We start from the raw sequence: 21,804 nt of genomic DNA, 5'->3' as shown, positions 1-21,804 counted from the left end.
GTTCTTCCTTTACATATAACTAATTATACTAAACTGAAAGATAACATTTGAATCTGGTTTTCCTCACTGTCTAAGAATGAGATGTAACTATATTTTTAGAAGTCACTCTAAGTTATAAAACCATTTAACATTATCAGACATAACCACGACTTGTGATGAGTATGTTGCATAAAGTATAAGTTTAAGAAAAAGTATAAATGTCTCAGAGTATAATAGGCAATATACTAGACAAATACATACATTTTGAGGTAAAGTCCAGAAGTCTATATCTTTGTTGACTCTTTGAGAGATTTGGAAGACTGTAGTTTTAGATTCAGTTCTTTGTTTCTTTTTCCTTACATCAGACCAAGTATTTTTTCTGGAGATCTTTACAAGTTGGTGGAAACAGTCCAGTCCATTTCTTCAGGAATTGTGATGATATTATTATTCTTGATGAAGATAGAAGCTTCTTCAATGTGTTAAATGTTCTCAAGTCATTTGAACAGAAAATTCTGATTCTAGCAGGGTATACCATCTGCACTTTTATTTTATTTTGTTTGAGAAGTTTCACTAATGGCCAAGTTTTTTTCCTTGATTCTAACACTTTTGCAGAATAACCATTGTCAAATCTGATCTGACTCTGTTTATATGTTATGGGACTTTTTCTCCAGACTGTTTTTAAAATGAGCTCTTTATCCAAGAAGGACAGGAACTTTACCACAATTGATCCTGGTGGTGCATTAGATGAAGAGGGTATAGATTTTCCTATGGCTCTGTGAGCTCTTTCTATTCCATTTGATAATCCCTCTTTTAAATCAAGCACTTCAATAAGCCAAGAATTCAAAGAGGTGAAGATGTCTTCTCCCTCAGTTTTTTCTGGAAGGCCAAATATTAGTTCTCCTCTCCTTATTCTCTAAATCATCCACTTTATTAAGTAGCCAGTTATTTTGGTGAAGTAAGAATTTTGTCTGATTTTCCTCTTCTTTGAGTCTTCCATCTATGTCATTTAGTGATGTCTCCATATCAAGTAATTTACTTTGTTGTTGCTGCAGTATTTCTTTTAGTACATCTGTTTGCTTTTGGGAGTTTTCCTTGAGACTTTTCAAATTATCAGTGAATCTATCCATTTTCAATGACAGTTCTTGTAATGTGGAAGACATCAGTTGTATCTCCTTCTTCATAGTGGTTTCTGAGTAAAAAATCTTTAAACTGGCCATTACCAAACAGCTGTGTTGTTCTCCAGAATATTTTGACAGGAAAAACTCAATAATATTTCTTGAAATTTGGTAGAGTTGTAATTCTTAAGTTCCTTAATATTTTTTTCTATTTATGGTTAATGAAAATAATTTTTCCCTGTTTTCTAGTACTGTTTTGTGGAGCTCTAAAAAATGCTACTTATCTGTTTGACATCTAGGCTCCACCCTCCGAGTGAAAGAGTTTGTGAGTAGTTAGAAAGAGAAGTTATGTTAAACAAAAGATTATATGAGTGACAAATATAGATTGGTGCAGCAGAAAATCCTACATGAGGGACAGTGAGAGTGTTACTAATAGGAGACGGAGAGAGTAATGTAAATCAGACTAAGTGCTTTGATTGTAGGATAGGGAGTAAATTGGCTGATGAGAGAAGGGGGCCTTTAATGGAGTCCTAAATTTAGGGTAGAGTGTCTTTTATTTGTGGGGGAATACTTTCCCAGAGTTTTGGACTTAGTATAGCGAAGCAGTGATATATATAATTAAGTTTAGCATACCCAGTTATCAACTGAATAAATTATGAAATGAATTTAAACTCATAAAGATGTCTTCCAGAACAAAATATTTGAATTTACTCTGCAGAATAAAAGCTTAGTTAACATCCTATGACAAAGTTTAAAGTCATACCTGACAAATCTTTATCTACTATTCCTTCACTTCACTTCTTAAATAAGAGACAGCGGACTGAACTCTGGCCCTGCCTCTGAAGCACAACTGCTCCTGTCAGTCATTCTCCTACCTAGTCACTCTCATATCCACCAAGTTATTATCCATATTACTGAAGAAGTATACAAAGCAAAATTAAACTGCTACAGGCCTAGGTCATCCATATCCAACTAGAGATTCCCAAATGGTTTCAATATAGTGTAAATATGACACATTTGTGTATTTATATCTAAACACTTTATACTGTTACCACAGATGCTTACTCAAAAGCGAGGCTGTCCTTAAGAAGAGCAATAGGTGGAGTAGAAAGTTCATCCCTTCTTATAAATGGGATCACCAAAGTTGAAGGTTATTTTGGCAAGGTCTCCGTTGTCAACAAGTCTATCTCTAAGTGTGGTGCCTGGTGTTTTTCTCCCCCCTTGTTTTCTCTCCTAATTGCATTGCAGCCTCTCCATGGTGGGCAGGTTGATTTGAATATTAAGCCTTAGTGAGGCAAGCCCAAAGGGTCATGGTAAATAGGTCTGAGACTGCTTGGGTTACTCACCTGGATCCTAAACTTTAGCCAGAATGGATTTGCCAACCGGTAATGTTTTTTTTTCAGTTTTTCAATGGTTTTAAAAGGTTACAGCCTGCACTCTGATGTGGTTTATGTCATTATATTTTGTTTATTTATGTATTTGCAGTTTGTTTTCCAGGATAGTCCATTGGGCTACAAGGAGCCCATTTTCAATGGAGTCCTGGGGAGAAAAGCTCCGGAGAAATACAAATACATAGTACAGAAAAAGCACATATCTATAGTATACATTTCAAATAAATGTTATATACATAGTTCAGAAAGTAAAAATCCATATCACAAATTTCAAATAAATGTTACATAATACAGAAATTAAAAAAAGAGATTTTCATTTGCAAAATTCCATCAGAATAATTCAGTAAGTAGTAATGTTTTTTTTTTTTTTAGGCAATTACAATGATGTAACATTTTAGTCGTTGGTCAAATACATCACAAGGGATGTAAAACTTTAAGAGGCAGTGATAGGCAACAAACACGTCTGGAAAGTTAGGAAGAAAGTGTGGTCAGAATTCGGTTGGATGGGAGCAAGAGCATTTCCATTGTGAAGTAAGGTGTGAGTGCAGTGAGGTTTTAAACAAGGAGAGATTACTGGTGGTGCAGATGGGAGAAGGGAGAGAGTTCCAGAGCCATGTAAGAGAGAAGGACATCAGGTGATTCCCAGCTGGACATGTTGGTTTATGCAATTTAATTAGGATTTGGGTTATGAATGAATGTGTGTGCTTGGATGAGCTGGGTATATGTGAGAAAGTTTGGTAATTCTAGCCAACTTAGTTGGTGAATGGAATTACAGTGGTGGGAAGAGGCTCTATGACCTGCTGCAAATTTGGATATTTTGTTATAACAAGATGAGTTTTATTTTGAGGGAAGATTGCAGGCTGGTTAGTATAGACGCACCATATAAAATGGATGGGGTGAGGTATGCATTAGCTAATGTAATCCTGGTGGTGGGAGAGATAAAGCAACTGTGACAGTAAAGCGTACCTAATATTTTATGTTTTTTTTTATATTTGCTTGTAGATGCTTGTCAATTTTTAGTTGATCATTGATGATAATTCCTAGTAGTTTTGTGTCAGAGACTAGTTCTAGGGGGTATTATTTTTGCTGGTAATTATGAAGGATTGTTTGTCTAGGGAAGAGTCTTTGGAGGCATTGAATAGCATAAGTTTTGTTTTGGTTGCATTAAGGGTTAGATGGTTGTCTAGCATCCACTGTTCAGTGGAAGAGAAGGTGGCTTGTGTTAGATTGTTAAGAGTTGTGATGGAAGGGGAGGAACAGATTATAGTAGAATCATCGGCATATTGAATGAGACTGGAGTTTGGAATGGCTTGGAAGAAATAATTTATGAATATTTTGAATAATAGGGTGCCTAGAACAGAACCTTGGGGATGCCTGTGGATGTATTAAGATAGGGTGAGGTAGCTTTTTTCCTTTTAACTACTTGTTGCCTGTTTGTGAGATAGCTTGAGAACCACTGGATAGTGGAAGGGGATAGGTTAAGTTTAGAGAGTTTGGTAAGAGGCAGGTTGTGGGAAATAGTGTCAAATGCCTTAGAGAGGTCAAGGAAAAGAGTGGATACGAAGTGGCCAGAGTCGTGGGCTTTGCTGATCGTTTCTAGGAAGGACAGGAAAGAAGTGGAGGTACTATGACCTGGTCTAAAGCCATGTTGTGTGGGGTAAGAAGATGATTATTGATGAGGTAGGGTAAGAGTTGTTGGTGGACACACTTTTCAATTAGCTTAGAAATAGGGGATTGAATGGTGATAGGGTGAAAGTTTGCGGTGTCATTATTATTGCCACCTTTATGGAGAGGAATAATAAAGGCCTTCTTCCAAAGTTGGGGGACCTGGCATTCTAAGACAGACCGATTTATTAGTATGGTGACAGGGACGGCAATTGCTTCAGCAGCTACTTTTAGGAAGTAGGAGGGGATTTCATCGGGGCATTGGAGCCAGGTTTTAATTTTTGGAGAAATTTTTTTTTACGATAGATATGGAGATGGGATTGATGGAGAAAGGTGGGGGTTGGGGGCTTGGGATGTTAGAGGAGGAAGGAGAGTGAGCAGGCTGAGAAGGAGCTACAGAGCTATTGTTGAAGGATAATGTTAGTTTGTTGATGGAGTCAATGAAAAAGGAGTTCAATTGGGTTGCTAAGTCCATGTCCGATGCATCTGGGTTATGGCAAGGGTTTTCTGTTTTTCCAGGGTTAAGGAGAGATGTGACTCCTTTCCAAAATAGTTTTTGGATTAGTATTGTGGTTAGTTTGGAGGGTAATGAAATATACTTTGCAGTCAGAGACAATGAGTTCTTTGACTTTATTGTGTAGTGTTTTATATTCAGTAAGGGTAATAGAGGTTTTATTTTTTTGGTATTGTGCCCATGCTTTGTCGCGAAGTCGCATGGCAACTAAAGTGTTTTTAGTTAAACAGGGTACAGGATTACTTTTTATATGTTTAGTTTTTAGGGGGGCAAGGGAGTTGAGTAGGTTTGTGAAAGTGGTGTTAAAGTAGGAAAGAGCATTATCTAGGGGGGTACCTGTCAAATATTTGAACGCTCAAAATTTCGAACGTTACATGGTCGAGACCAAATTTTGAGTGCTCGAAGATAGACTTTCAATGGCACTGTATGGTGCAGATAGGGAGAATTTCCCTTTTCTGCACTGAAGTGCGGTCTCAGAGTTGGTATATTTAAGTAGGGGAGTGTGGAGGGTGCAGGGGAGCTTGCTCCCTGCCTACACTGTTAAAGTGTTTTTTCCGTGTTTTCTTTTTTTTTATGTTCGAACATCCAAAATGTTGAACATTTGAGCTCGCCCATGTAATGTTCGACATTTTGGATGTTTGAACATTTAACATAGACCCATCTAGGGGAAGGGTTTTTAATGGGTTCTGGTCAGTGGTTTTTAGTGTGTTTATGAAAGTTTCAGGATTGAAGTTTTTTAAGCAGCGAGAGGAAGTATAGGTGTGAGTTAGTTGCAAACAAGAGGGGAAACGGTGAGGCAAAAGTGGGGAAATGTTCAGCTAGTGGGTCTGGGAGAATACCACTGTCTGAGATATAGTGAGGATGGGATACTAGAGTCCAGTCTATTGTCCTTCTACTAGTGAAGTTCTTTGAAGGTCTGGTAGTGGAATTGATTAATTGTGTGAAGTTATATAAGTTAATATTGAGTGAGTTAGTGGGAGATTGGATTGTGGCCCAATTTATGTTAACATCACCCAGGATTATTGTTTCCTGAGTGATGTTAGAGGAGACCCAGGAGAGAATGTCATCAAGGGGTGAGACATTATCACCAGGGGGGATACAGATGGAGAAGATAAATATGAGTTTATGCTTATTTAGGTGGAGTAGGGGTGGTATCATTTTTGCCTTACCAAATTTGGGGAAGGGTTTGGTATAGGGGGTGAATAGCAGGGATGCAGAGTATAAGAGTACTACCCCACCCCTTTTTTTGTGTTCTATCATTTCTTAGAATGCGGAAGTTAGGTGGTATTAGTTCGGAGTCTTTTATATGGGGCTTGAGACATGTTTCTGAGATGGAGAGAATGTCTGGCTGGTTATGTAGGAGCCAGGCATGAAGGTTTGGAATTTTGTTACAGAGGCTTTGAGTATTTAGGGCTGAGAATTGGAGGGATTTATCAGTTGCATGAGAGGGATGAGGCTGGGTGGTTAGGTCCAGAGTGGAAGAGGGGCCAGGGTTTGGGTGGATGTCACCAGAGAAGAGGATAGAGATAAGGTGGTGGGGGAGATATTTTCTTAGATAGGGGTATTTAGTGCAATTAATGAGTTTTGAGGCCATTTGGCTAGTATCATTTTATTTATTATAATAATATTTTGCTGTTGGCATCAGCAACATTTTCCCAGTTTATATAATAAATGGTCGCAGAGGCAAAATTGGTGTCGTTATCGACTCAGCTTTAGAAGACAAATGTTCTTGTAACAAATCTTATGCACTTCTTTGTAACTAATTAAAATGAACTTTAATGTCAGTGTTCTCTCTTCTTCATCCTCAGTGAAATTGACTCTAAATGGGTAATAGAAAAAGCCACACTAGATGCTTATACAAGGACTCATGGCATTGTCTTAAGATGTTACGGGATGTGGGTACTTTAGGCAATGTGATTTTTTTTTGCTATAGATGTGGTTAACATTTTTTCTGTGATTCCCCATGAAGAAGGGATCAAAGCATTTGAGAAATGTCTTTTCACCTTTGGTATTTTACCTAATGAGAAGGTTAATTTCTTAACTAGGTTGATGGAAATTGTGTTGGAGAACAATTTCCTATTTTTTGAGGGCAAATACTATTGTCAAGTCACAGGAGTTGCGATGGGGGTGAAATGTGCCCCTGTTTTTGCAAACCTGGTTTTGCTAGAATGAGAAAACAGGTTAGTTTTTAAATCTAGGTTTATGTCCAAAATCCTAAAATACCTGAGATTTTTGGATGATATATTGGTGTTATGGATGGGGACTGAAACAGAAATCGATGAATTTTTATTGTTTTTGAATAACAGTACAAGCTTTTTATCCTTCACTCATAGAATCAACACCAACAAGATTGATTACTTAGACATTCTTTTGAGGAAAAAAGACGGAGTGTTAACTTCCACTATCTATAGGAAACCGACCCACTTCAATGGGTTGTTACACTTTGACAGTTGTCACCCCCCCATCAGAAACGGGGGGTAGTAAAGGGTCAGATGTGTAGATATTCAAGGTTGATTAGTGACAACAGTGATTTTAGGAATGAGATATACACACTCATTAGGATGCTTATGAATAGGGGTCACCCCCTAAAAATGTTATTAAAGATCAAGAAGGAGATATATATATTGTAAAAGATCTACCATTTTTAGTCCTATTCTGTCTGGTGATGTTAGTCCAAATATTGATATAATGCGACATGTCAAGAGTAACAACGTTATGATGTTGAACTACAACCAGGACTGTCCCCATTTATTAACTACTTTGAAATTTGCTTGGGACAGTAGTTTTGATACAGAACTTAAACATTAGGGGATAAACCACATATTGTGTATAGTAGAGGCAGGAACTTAAAGAACAGTTTGGAAAGGAACACTGTGGGATCTAAGGGACGTTATAGATCCCGGATGTATAAATGTGGTTGTTGCAGCCACTGTAAATACAGCAATGATGGTCCTTATGTGGCAGCTGAGGGCTACCACTGAAATCTTGAATGTCCAGGAAGGGGTACTTGCACTACAATAAACATTGTTTATAGAGCATCTTGTAGCACATGCTTGGCATTCTACGTGGGGAAAAACATATGTAGATTAAAGGATAGAATTGCCGAGCATGTGAGGGATATCAAAACCAAGAAATCTAGTAGTGCATTATACATCCATTCATTATGTTGTTTAAACTTCAAAAGATTTTTGTTTTTTTATAATTGATAGGGTTGAAATGAATGAAAGGGGTGGTAACTTTAGAACTGCTCTTGAGTTGTGTGAAACAAGGTGGCAATTGAGACTGAATGCCAACATTTTTCCTGGGATCAACTATAATATTTCCATTGCCCCACTTTTGAAGCAGAGGTCTCTTAACATCTAGATGTCTGGAAGGAGGTTTAAACACAATTTGATTATTGTATTATTTTGGTTTTAAAACTTGGTGTGTGAGTAATTTCTAACATTTTAACAATACATTCAATGTTTTTGTGTGTTCAGTATTTATTGTAATCTAGGTAGCACTCAATTAACTATTTGTGATGTCACAGGTTTTTAATATAAAAAGGAAGTGATGTTTTGTATGATGACTCTGATGAAGCCTGGGATGTGCAGGTGAAAGCGCTCAGTCATCTTTCTGTGCAATAAAGCAGTTTTTCCTTCGAACACTGGTGTGGTGTGCCCTACGTTTTTATTTATTTTTATTTTTTTGAGTGTTTAATTTTGACTTTAATTCCACCCTGTGTGTGGTGGTTGGCGTTTTGGTTTATAATCACAAAGCCTTCTTTAGCTATGTCAAGAATCTAAGTGGCAACTCACAGATATGCTCTGAGCTAGTGCAAAATAACACAAAATATACTGAACCTACTGATATTGCCAACATCCTGGCAGATAGATTCAGTGCAAACTTCACCCTCCTCTCATCCATAAAAAAGCCCACAACAATACTGGAAAAGTGTAGTGTCCCAGAAATCACAGATGCACATGTGAAAACAGCCCTTTCAAAAGCCAAAAGCACAGCATCAGTGGGGCCAGATAGTGTCCCAGACTGCGTCTTGCACGAACTGCAGAATGATCTAACCCCCCACCTAAACACACTGTTCAACCTCAGCCTCTCCACAGGCTACATGCCCATAGAATGGCACACAGAAATGGTTATTCCACTCCACAAAGGAGGGGCCACAACTGACCCTGGTAACTATCACCCCATAAGCCTGACTAGCCTGGTCAGCAAGTCTATGGAGAGCATCATCATTGAACTCATTAACAAAGACATTGGGAACCTCCAAACACTTGACCCGACCCAGTTCAGCTTTGTTAAGGACAAATCATGCCTACTAAACCTGGTTGACTTCTTTGAGACAGTCACCAAGGCCATAGATGAAAGGAAGGTGGTTCACATAGCCTACCATGACCTTGCCAAGGCTTTTGACACCATTCCCCACTCGGGAATTATAGAAAAACTCAACAGCCTGAACATAAACCCCTACGTCACGAGATGGGTTGCCAACTGGCTTACAGACAAAACTCACACAGTAAGAATAGCAGGCTCCAGGTCCGACTCTAAACCAGTCACAAGTGGTATCCCACAAGGCTCAGTCCTGGGACCCCTACTGTTCGGTGTATACTTCTCAGAAGTACAGGCAAACACAGGTGGACTATAGATAACCAAGTTCGCCGATGACTGCAAACTGGGAGCCATAATTGACTCTCCTGCTGACACGGACATTCTCCAAAAGAGCCTTACTGAGACGGACACCTGGTGTCAAAGTCATGGTCTCAAGCTAAATGCCAAAAAATGCATAGTCATCCCATTTGGGAAAAACAAAACACCCATGAATTACCACATAGGTGGCAGCCCCCTTAATACAGAAGATGTAATAAGAGAACAGGGGACCCAGGTAGATAGTAATCTCTGCTTTGACAATCATATTGCCAAAGTAGTTAAGAAATCCTTCTATGTAACCCATCTAATTACTAAAGGGCTCGCATCTAGAAATAAAGAGGTTATAGTGCCCCTCTACTCATCACTCATCAGACCCACCATAGAGTACAATGCCCCATTTGGGATGTACCTCACAAGACACTTCCAACAGCTGGAAAGACCACAAAAATACCTTACCAAGAGGATTGCTGGCCTCAAACATATGTCCTATGCAGCCCGACTGGAAAAACTCCGGCTGTACTCAGTGGCATATCGCTTACTCAGAGGCGATCTTTGCCTGACTTACAAAGCCATGTCCAGTTACTGCGAGACACTTGCTCTAGTAAGCTAAACCTTACCATAACAATAAATAGAACATTCTGGAGGGATAGATTCCTGTCACAGAGCCTCCCCATGCTTTGGAACAAAATTCCTAATTACATTAGGCAGAGTCTATCACTAACACTCTTCAAGAGAAACATTGACGAGTGGATGGGTAACAGAAAATACACCCCTGGGATCACTTCATTAGCTCTTCTTGACAGAGGCTCAGTTAATTAATCAATGGGATGGCAAAAGCTGACACACTCTAGCTAGGCTTATAAATGCCCTCGGGCAGATAGCCTAGTACCTACCTATGAACCTATGAACCTATGAGCACTTCAGCCAGGAAACACAAATGTTGTACTGACTTTTTTTGAAGATGCCACAATATCCTTGTGGCTTTATAAATCAATGCCACGACTGCACTCCTACTCCATTGTAACCTACTGATTGTGTCCCCCAACAGCTTATGCCAAGGCCAGCTGCCCCCTTTACCCTGTACTAGTTACGGCTACTGATTGCACTCCAAATTTAATGAAAAGATAAGCTGGTTAGGAAATTCTTACCTCATGACCTAATTATAACAGCTCCCAAAGGTACAACTTTTGCTATATGCCTTTTAAAGTCTTTACAATAAGGGTTCACATTGTAGCATGCATTGTGTCTAGATAGCAGTACAGACGGTAATTTGGCAGCTTTAAAAGCTGTAATGCTCTTTTGCACTGCCACACAAATAAATGTGATAGGGTGGTGCATAACTTCTTTAAAAAAAAAAAAGCAGGGTGAGTAAAAGCAGTTAATCTAAATTGCCACAACAGCTCTTTGTATTGCAAAATGTTTTCCCAATCACCTCCCCCAGGGTCGATATCCACCCATTCCAAAATACCAAATAAAAATGGGAGGTTTTAAATAAAGAATGCTTGTAAAGAGCGTTGTTCACATTCTTAGTTTTAGTACTGGACTTGTGCTCATATATTCACTTCTGAAGTGTTCTTTCTATCTCTCCAACATAGAACATACTTTCAAATTTGCCATCTTAGAGAAAATAAAACCTAACCCGAGAGGGGGTAATATAAAAAATTGGTTAGCTTTCAAAGAATATTGGTGGCAAATCCTTACAGATGCTATGACTTGGCCTGGAATTAATGATTACATCACAGTTAAACCACTTTTGATGGTTAAGAATTAATGTCTATATAGTCCTAATAATATTTCTATTATGGTGGTACTAAGAAATTTATTGTAGAATTATTATTAGGTATGACATTCCAGTTCATATGATTTTATTCCTATAGTTATGTATACATTAGGACTGTGGTTATATATTAGGACTGTGGTTATTTCTTATTAGATGATTCACCATATATTTAAAAATTTATAATATTTTTGACATAAAATGGAGATTGAGGTAAAACATTATGAGTATTATACTAAGTCATATATATTTTTATAGAAATATATGTATGTGATTTTTTATCTTTAAAAAAGTATATAGGAAATCATTTTTTTATTAATATGGCAAAGTTTTTAAGGGACTGTATTTCATATATATATTTTTATGATAAATTAATTAGAAAACACTGTTGCTTTAATTAGCTAAGAATTTTGGCGCCAATTGATGTATTTAAACAGTGAATGTTGAATATTTGAATGTTCTGAGGAAGCGTGAAAGCTTTGTATAAGAATAAATGCTACATTTTTTCTACAGTCCTGGATTACTTTTGTTACTTTAAAGTGACTTTTTATTTCAACTAGTAGACTGAAGTTCGCTCTACTAATTGTTGGACATTCATCTACTTCTACTGGCATTGGGTACAGTTCCATTCACTTACGAGCGTTTTCAGTGTTTAGACCTTACTGTTTCTACATTTTCGTGAGTACCTATCGCTGTGTTCAGATATCTCTCCAACATGAAAACAAGTACATTTTTTTACAAACTGCTAAATATATCATTCCTTTACTGGCACAATTCCCTCGCCTAAGAATTATATTACTTTGAGTTGCATTTGACAAGGTAATGCTCTCACTTTTTAAAGTATATTGACATTGGCCACAGTTCCCGCATCTTTTAGTACTTATACTTTCTTCTTTTTCTATGGTGAACATTTATGTCGTATAAACTCTTTTGGGTGCATCCTGTCTTAGACACAAATTTAGGGTCCACTCCTAAAACCCCTACTATAGCAGGGTTGTACCTTAACGTAGTCCAGGTTTTAGAAATAATCTCCTTAATTTTTGGTGCAGCACAGTTAAATTCTACTACCATAGCCCTATCAAAGTGCTTGTCATCAATATTGATGCCAGACTTGGGGCCAACAAACTCTGTACCCTACAGTGGTTTATATTTGTCCCCAGTCTGTAAGTATTTCCTGTGCAATATTAGTCACTAAGCCCTTGGAGTAACCTCTACTGATAAACAAACTTGAAACATAATCTATTTATTTTATTATATCATCCTAGTGGGAGGTCATTCTAGTAGCCCAAATACATTGCCCTTTCTCCAAACTTTTTTTCTGACTAATAGGATTTGCACTAGTGAAGGGCAAGAATGAGTTGCTAAAAGTAGGTATTTTATAAACCTTCAACTTAAATCTACCTTCAAGTATTTCAATTCTAGTATCTAAATAATTTACTCTTATGGTAGTTATGGGTGAATTTCAAAAAAGAAATAGTGTTACTCAAATAATTAATAAATTCACAAATCCCAACTTCAGGTCCACCCCATAGGATAAATATATCATCCATGAATCTCAAATATAACTTAATGGATGACCAGAATTTTGAGTCAAATATAAACATTTTCTCCCATCCTAGTAAAAAGAAGTTTGCATATATTGGGGTGCAGGCTGCACCCATGGTAGCCCCACCCAATTCTGTTGGAAGGTTCCCCCTCAAAAATATAACATTGTTTTCCAATAAATTTATGTCACAGTCCTTCAATGATTCAAAACTAGAAAGGCTTTCGTAGAATAAATCTAAACCCTCATCTAGGGGTATAGTGGAAAAAAGGTCAACCATATCAACTGTGAAAAAGCAATATTCACTTTTACTAAATCTGGGGTAAACTTCCCCAAAGGTCTCAAGAGTCACTTAACATATGCTTCTTCACATACATAATAAACTTATGGGACTTATTGATGTAAACAGTGCACCTTGCACCAGGCCATCAGTATATTATTTTATACCACTTCAAAGATTCCACACACTATAATAATGTTAACTAAACAGTACCCTTACACAACCTCACTCTAACCACTTCCACAACAACCACTGCATTTTGTGCATGTACATCTCCTGATCATATGTAACAGAAAGTTAAACTTTTACATGGGGTTGTCTGCCTCCACACTGTTTACTTAATTCCATGATTGCACGACTGAGACCAAAATAAAACAAATAAATTTATACTATAGTTGATAGTACATCCCTCAACTATAGTGTAAATGAATGGAGCACATGATGAATTGTGCATAAAAATTTGCACTTGACAAAACAACTACTCATTTAATTCAACTGCACTCCAACACATAGATTTATATATAGTAAAAAGCACTTTATTCCATTCACAGACTTTGAAAACCAAAATTATTGCATAATGATTTTCGGAATGATATTGTTTTAATGTCTAGTAATGTTTTCTTTATTTAAACTAATATATAATTTACTTCTTTACTCCAGAAGGCTGACTGGTTCCTCTTCATCAGCAAATATCTTCCATAAGGAAAAAAAACAATTATAAGGGAGAAAAGACAGCCAGTTAAACAAATGCATATATATTAGATACATACTGCTTTGATGTAGATTCCTGCTATGTTTATCTGTCCTTTCTTTGTTGTATGATACAGTGGCTTTATAAAATCTCCAAGTAGGTTTTTCAGAACACAGGAAACATGTCTGAGACAAATCTCTAGATTAGATTCTGAATATTTACTTTCCTCCTTCACTTGCTTGACCAGCATACCATAGGCTTGACTTGAAGTAGAGAAGTTGTTGTACAGGTTTGTCAGGGTCTTCTGGTTAAGGTAGTCCTTCACATTAACTGCTTGGTCAAGAAAAAGTTTCACAAACTCTGGTTTATCACTGACCAGGGCAGTGGTCATTGAGTCGTGGAGATCAGAAGACTGGAAAGAAAAATAGTCACATATGAATTCAAGGAATACAGTATATATTTCAAGCTTTTATCCTTTCAGAGTATTTTTTCTCCCATTAAATTGACTCCATAGAATACCACTTATAAAGAAACATTATGATTTCACATTGCTTTTGATTTTTCATATTAGCCTTGTAAACATACAGTATGCTGACATTTGTTTTCCTGGGACAATAAATGAGATACAATGCAAAGACTGTGTTTGGCTGTGAATTAATGCATGCCTGCACAATACATCCCTCTAGGTGTCCATCACACCAGGCTATAGTCATTTGAAGAGAGCAGCAGTATTTTGTTGTGACTCTACAGTAAGATAATTTCTTTAATCATGTCCAGTTTAAGAAGAAATCATTTTTCTGAGTAATGATTATAATTTGTAATTAATAATTAAATATTAATTTGTAATTTACAGTAATTTTTGACTGACATAATTTACGCAGATGTTATTTTAGAAAAAAAAAGGAACAGCATTATAGCTACTTACATTACCTGTCTTGGTTGTATTCCTGTTACAAATGTATAATTTATTTGCTTTTTTTAAGTTCAGTCACATGACTTTTTTATGTAAGTGTACAGTTTATTGCCAAGTTCTTGCTTGCACATACAATAAAAATAATTTTTACCAATATATCAGTCTATACTTTGTATTAAAACACTGGAAGTGTTGTGTACTTAACTTTCTGACTCAATAGCCAATCTATACATTTAATTTACTAAAGAAAAGCAACCATCTATTTCCCCATTTTCTTAATCAACCTGCAAGTGGTAATAGCAATTTTAAATCTAATTCAATCTACTGCTTGACTTGTACTAGAAAAAGATCAGTAGTTTAATGAACGTTTATCTTGGTAGAACACGTTAAAGGAAAAATGTAAATGCTCCAACTAGAAATCCCTGGTGCCAGTTAAATTGTTGTTGAATGGGAGAAAGTATCAGGTTAGTAAATGTACCATAAAAGTAGATGTTCGAATGACCACTGCTACAGCGGACTTAGATATAAAAGCTGGACAGCTTCCAAAGCTTCAGGGCACCATCTATGCACCCAAGCCATTAGCATGAGCTGAGTTAACTAAAAAGGAAGGTTTGGGAGCCAAGCCCTTCAGAGCTTTAATTCCAACAGAGAGATGGAGGCTAAAGCCCTGAAATGGGCAATGCCAGGAAAACAAAAAAAGGACCTCACTCTAGCAACAAAAACATACAAAAAGAAGGATGGAGGGGGGGAAGGAGTGGCTACTGCAGCTGTGATCATTTGAACATCTACTGTTATGGTAAGTGAACTTACACAACTGTTGTATCTTTATCATAGAGATCATTGTTGCAGTAGCCTTAACTATATTTTTAGATTACCGTGGTTTAGACTGACTGAGAGAAGAAGGATGAGGGTCTAGGAGACCCTGGAGAATTGTCCTAGCAAAACCTGGCCTAGATCTGGAGAAGGAAACTAGTTTGCACAGAGGACCAAGTTGCTACTTTTAGAATACTTCCAGAATCCAACCCTTTCCAAAAAGCCATATTGAAGCCAAAGCCTTGGTAGAATAAGCATTGATCCTACCTGGAATTGTTTTGTTATAGTGGGTATAATGAAGAGTAATAGCATGAGACAGCCACTTGGAAATAGTCTGTTTTGACACCAGTTGCCCTGTCAGGAAGTTTCTGAGAATGCAACCAAACAAACCTCCTCATAACAGTTCCAGTGACAGCAGCCCTGGAAGTGGCATCAACAGAATGATAAGCACATTTCACACAGTGACACAGAAGCAACCAAATTACACAAGGCAGATTTCTCCTCAGAAAAGGAAATGGATGCCATAATATTTCATATATTTTCAAAAGAGCAAGAATACACTTTAACATATGAGCTTGACAGCTAATAATTCTAAATACAAGTGTTGCAGAAGAATACACCTTTTTCCCAAATCTACTAAAAGCTTTCCCATCCTTGTTACCAAACATTTAGAAGCAGCAGGGTTCATTAAGTCAATTGCTAAAGGGCCTGATATGAGATGAGTGTATAAAAACTTGCAAGACTGAGGTACTTTACACAATTTATCTCCTTTCTTGGGGGCAACAGGTTGGCTGTCAGGCAAGTTGCAAGTTGTGACAAAAGCATCCTCCAGTGCAGAAAGAACAGGAGGAACTGGAGAAGGTTCTGGAAAACTCAGGTATAATAAATCATAGTACATTTTTAAGGAATGTGAAATATCATTATGTTCCAACTGTAACAACTGATTAATTCTGGAAATGTTTATTCAAAGGGACTGGCCAAAGCCACACTCTCCTCAGAATCTGAAGTAAAATCGTAGGAGACAAAATAATGTCTGTCACTTCACCATTATTAATGGTTCATAAACTTGAACTTCTTCAGGAAATGAAGAATCTATTTTCCTTTTAACAGAAACAGTAGAACTGGAAGGGTCAAGACCCTGAACTAAACCTGAGCTAAGCTTAATAAATCACTCCAGTCTAAAGTGTCTGACACAGGGGAAGACATATGTCAGTTTTTGCTTCTTTTTGACAGGAATTTCTGAAGAAGCAGACACATTTTTGCCAGAAAAAGTTGTAAAGATAGGCATAGCTTTCTGAATGGGCAGAGTGGTATTCCCTGCCCCTTCTCCCAAGACCGACAAAGATTTCTCTTCCATGCCTACCAACAGCACTCGAACAGCCACAGAGGATATGCTTAATCCTAGTCATTGGTATATGTAAGAACTACACAAGAGGGAGCTAAAAAAAATGAATGATCTGAGGAATCGGAAATATCCACAGCAGAGTCACCCATCTGTGGTGAGAAACGTTAGCAGGTTACTATGGTAGCAAAAGCTGTTTAGTAATTTTCTTCTTTTTGTGGCTGCAAGAAGGAAGGCCTGAGGACCTGGTAGGTTGTCTCATTAAAGCTGAAAAAGATGCCTGATTCCTGTGGAAGCCTGGCAATAGTAGCTGGTAAAACAGGTAAGTAGTAAAAAAGTAACCTTTTCACAAAAACACAGTAAAATGCACTTTAAACACTTACTCCAACCCCAAAAGGAAAATAATAAAACTTTTATCTCAGAATAACTAGTTTTGAATTAGTTTTAACAACTGTTTTTGAAAGAGTAAAAAGGCAACTCTCCCATTTAAAAGTAATTGAGTCACATGACAGCCAACAAAAACACTTTTTCCTAGCTTTACAATAAACATTTTACAGAAAAAAGTATCGTTTCTGTCACAAAATGTAAAGTGGAAGTTTTTTTTTTCTCCTGAGGAAAACTTACCTGCCCAGCATTAGTGCGGCATTAGTCAGCCATTGCTCCTCCAAACTCTCAAGAGGCGCCCTTTTGGCTACAGGAAAGCTCTGAGGATTAGATGCCCAGACCTGCCTTTTTAGTAAGCTCGGCTCAAGCTGATGATTTGGGCGTATGGAAGGTACCCTGAAGTGTTGGAAGCTTTCTGTTATATCCTTAGCAGGAATGTCTTAAAAACATGACAAGGGAATACCATGGTATGTCTAGACTTCAGAAAGTCTTTGACTTGGTCCTACAGAGGTTGCTGCTAGAAGCCATTGAGGGGTTGAGGGCGGGTTCATGTTTAAAAACTGGATTACTGCATAGTAAAATAACAGGAAACTGAGGGTCATGATGAGAGGGACAATGTCAGGAAATAGAAATCTGACCAGTGGTATGCTACGGGGGTCAGTTGTGGGTTTAATGCTCTTCAGGGTGTTTAGGACAGACATATCCAAAGGGAGCAGAGAACAGGATTAACCTCTTTGCTGATTACACAAAGTTAGGGCAACACTAATGAAGGATTTAGAAAGGCTGATGATCAGGTGGACTGAAAGATGACAGTTGAGGATCAGTGCAAACAATACAAAGTACTGAACCTGGATCACAACAACTATAGCATGAAAGCATCTGCCTGTAGGAAAAGGATCTGGGGGTACTGATTACAACTGGATTAAACCAAGTAGACTCCAAGGACAGTGGCAGCAGTGGCAGCAGGCAACAGAATGCTATGGTATATCCTCAGGGGAGCAGACTCTGGAAATAGAGAGATAATGCTTCAGCAATATCAGCCTCTGGTCATTCCACATGTTGAATAACATGGAGCTCATATAAGGACAGGGACATCATGGTACAGGAGAGAACCCAGAGGAAAAGCATCAGGAGAGTGTATGGGATGTAGGGAAAGGATATGACCAAAGATTAGAGGAAGTTAAGCTCTTCTCAATAGTAGCCAGAAGTGGGAGGGCATAATATGGGTGTCAAAGTGCATGTTCAAATTTATTTATATGCTTACTACTAAGTACAGATGCAAACACAAATCAAGACTAAAACATCAGATAAATAAGATGTCAAATATGTAAAGACAAGAAAAAGGAAAATATAAATGAATAAAATGTAACAAAGAACAGAATGAAAAGGCATGGTAAAATATTGTAAATACTTGTATCAAGGTATAAGACAGCAGTTAGTTATAGAAACGGTCATAAAGGTATGTTCTTAGGGAGGTCCTGAAATAGTTTATTGTGGGTGACTCCTTCAGTCACTTTGGTAGCATATTCTAAAGGTGCAGCCCTTGATAATCAATGGCATGAATGTCAAAGAAGTAAGCCCATATCCCTGGAAGTGCCAGCAGTCCATGGATGGCTAAGCACAAGGAACAAAGTGGCTGATATCATGCAAGAAGATTTTAGAGATGCAGGGGTGGGCTCTAAGTCATGTATGGCTACATAAACCAAGGCTAGATTTAAAAAATAACCCAGTGATGAAGTGGCATCCACTTTAGCTTATACAGGACTAGTGTAACATGTCTGTAATACAATACCCAAATAAATATCTGGAACATGGAGTTTTGGACTTGCTGCAAATGGTCAGTTTCACAGTCAAGAAGCCCTAGGTTCAGGGGCTTTTGAACGTCTGAGTGAGAGGATACCAAGACATGAACCATTATGAGAGCAATGTTCCTAAGAAGGAAACAGGATGATCTAACAGCAGCAGGAAGCTGGTCCTTTAAGGTTAGCTTGTTGTCGAATATGATATTCAGCTTAATCAGCCTTCATATAATTACCATTGTGTCAGCGCTAAAGATGAAGGTAGGAAACAAAACTGGAGTAGATAAGCTCTGCTAAGTGGCATGGATCATCGTGGCAGCTGTCTTTGTAGTACTGAAATTAATTTACTGTTATTCAGTTATGGATGCACTGTAAGACTTTAACGAGGCTGCTAGTGTTAGATTCATACAGCTAATGAAAGGAATGGTAAATCTGCATATCATCAGCATATGAATGGTATTACAGGCCACTGCTTCTTAAACAATGCAAGGTGACGGTGAACAAAAGTACATTTCATCTGCACATAGTGGAATTCACCAGTGACACCGATCTCTGTGCTCTGTGCATGTCACAGGAGTTGAGGTAACCAGTCCAGAGCCATAATAGTAATGTACAAGTAATATTCCAATGATAATAGTCTAGCAGGATTCCATGCTCACTGCATTGAATGCCAAATGTATTGAGATCCAAAAGAACAGAACATAATATTGACAAAAATCTGCTGCCAAAAATAGATCAATCAAGACACTGATAAGGGCCATTTCAGCACTGTGTCTGGCTTGAAAGCTATACTTGAATGGATCAGAGAGGCCATACTCTCATAGATAAGAATCCAGATGCACATAAAGTACCTTCTGCAAAACCCTACTCACAAAGGGAAGGTTGGAGATGGGCTTCTAATTATCCAGGTCATTGAGATATAAACCAGTCTTCACTGGAAGAGCAGCAACCAAAGACTTTTTTTTACTCATTCACATCTCTCTTGTCTGTTTTGAATGCTTCCATTAAACACCCATAGCTCCTTATTTTGCACTGTCATTTTTGTGGCTGATTTTCTTAACTAAGTACTTCACTAATTAAAGGAAAACTTCACTCAAAAACTGAAAAGACATATGGCTTTCAGCATATCTTTAACTTTTCTGCATTACTAATACCTCTTTATCAAAGTAAGTGTTATTATTTTTTTTAATTTGTTGTACTCCAAAATGGCCTTAAAAGGGGCTGCCATGTTGAAGGATTTTGTTTTAGAGTCAAGAAGATCATTTACTGTGTTTTTCTCTCTCTCTCTCTCTCTCTCTCTAGCAGCTTACAACAGTACAGTGACTGTATACTTTTGACTATCAGCATATATTTGTATTTTTCATTACTTTGCTTCCTTTGATTATTATTAATGGCCATCTTTGGTACAACAAGAGGTCCTGGTCAAAGCAAAGCCCAAAGCACAAAGTAATATTCCTTAACGCAAATTTATTGTGGAAAGACAACAAGCGTTTTCGCTACTCCAAAAGAGAGAAGCTTCATCAGAGAAGTACAAAAAGGGCGCCAAAACCTTTTTGAACCTAAGTAGCAGTTGGTACATTACATCACTTCCTTTCAATAAAATAAGACAATACACTTAAAAGGGCAATACCAAGTGAAAGAAACAAAAATACATAGTAAAGTAACTCATCAGTTAACAGTAACACAGTTTATATACATAGAAAATGTTTGAAAGTAAAATTAGATAAAGAGGTTTTAGTAGATGTAAAAACAATATTAATGAAAGTTGCCTAAGCAACTCAAATCCAGTGGATAATTAGATCAAGAGAATAAATAGTAAAACCATAAATTTTTTTAAAAATATAAAAGTAACTATTTGTTGTTTTGTAATAAGGTTAAGATAAGTCAGCCCAACTAGTAAATAAGGGCAAACAAGAGCTGAAAAAGTGTTCTCAATATAAGCATCATCTCAGAAATGCATTGAGTTTAAGAACAGGTGCAATATTGCAATTCTCATTTAAACCCGGGTTATTAAAGGCGTCAAGTTTCAACTGCCATTCCAATTCACGGTTTTCAAGAACCAGTGAAGTAGGGCCACCTCTAATGGATACTGGTACATGATCAATGCCCATAAATGTGAAACTGTGCCCTGGGTTACATGTAACGTGCTTAGCTAATGCGTTTTCAGTTTTACCTTTTTTAATGGCATAGCAGTGTTGGTAAACACGCTCCTTAAATTTTCTGTCGGTTTTTCCGACATAGAACGCAGGGCAACACACACAGAAAGCAATGTACACTATAGACTTTGTTTCACAGTTAATTTTAAATTTGATATCAAAGTTTCTATCCCTAATAGAAAAGGTGGAACCAACACGAATTACATTACACCAGTTGCACATTCCACAAGAAAAAGTCCCTTTAAGTCTATTACAGGGATAAGGATGAGAATAAGTATTCCTCTGTAACAGTTCCTTTATGTTCTTTCCCCTTTTATAAACAACATAAGGTCTAGTACCTAATTTTTCTAATAAGAGTGGATTACTTTCAATGAAAAAACAATTTTTCTGTATAATCCTCAAAATCTGGTTAGAATTACTGTTGAAAGTGGTGATAAAACTCAAAGGGGGGGATGGTCAAGCCTTGTACAGTAGTTAACTCAACTGTTGTACCTGGATTACTCATCTCTTCTTCATTAACGACAAGGGCCTGTACAGTTGTTCCTACTCCCTTCTCACAGTTGAGGAAAGGCTTAAAATAGCCATTAGATCTCTTAAGCTCAACCTCACTGAATAGAGTCTCAAACATAACCTGAGGGTAACCTCTATTAATAAATAGTTGTTTCAAGAAGTTACACTCAGAAATGAAATCGGAAAGCTTACTGCACATCCCTACTGCCCTCACCAGTTGACCTTTAACAATAGCTCTTTTTTGTTTGTAAGGGTGAGAGCTAGAATAGTGTAAAAAGGAATTGCAGT

At 37.4% G+C, this 21,804-nt stretch overlaps 1 protein-coding gene across 1 annotated transcript in view; it reads right to left on the bottom strand.

The window, feature by feature from the left end:
- The window catches only part of LOC122792941 (transient receptor potential cation channel subfamily M member 2-like), a 1,068,883-nt gene that overhangs the window by 736,423 nt on the left and 310,656 nt on the right, over positions 1-21,804 (bottom strand). Inside the window, exon 11 of the mRNA XM_044060527.1 lies at positions 13,679-14,011. Within this exon, the coding sequence (XP_043916462.1) occupies positions 13,679-14,011 (333 nt within the window). The remainder of the gene's footprint in view (positions 1-13,678; positions 14,012-21,804) is intronic.

The sequence above is a fragment of the Protopterus annectens genome, chromosome 2.part0 (genome assembly GCF_019279795.1).
Source record: "Protopterus annectens isolate FY-2018-M chromosome 2.part0, PAN1.0, whole genome shotgun sequence".
NCBI lineage: Eukaryota > Metazoa > Chordata > Ceratodontiformes > Protopteridae > Protopterus > Protopterus annectens.
This window is presented reverse-complemented; position numbering and strand designations above follow the sequence as displayed.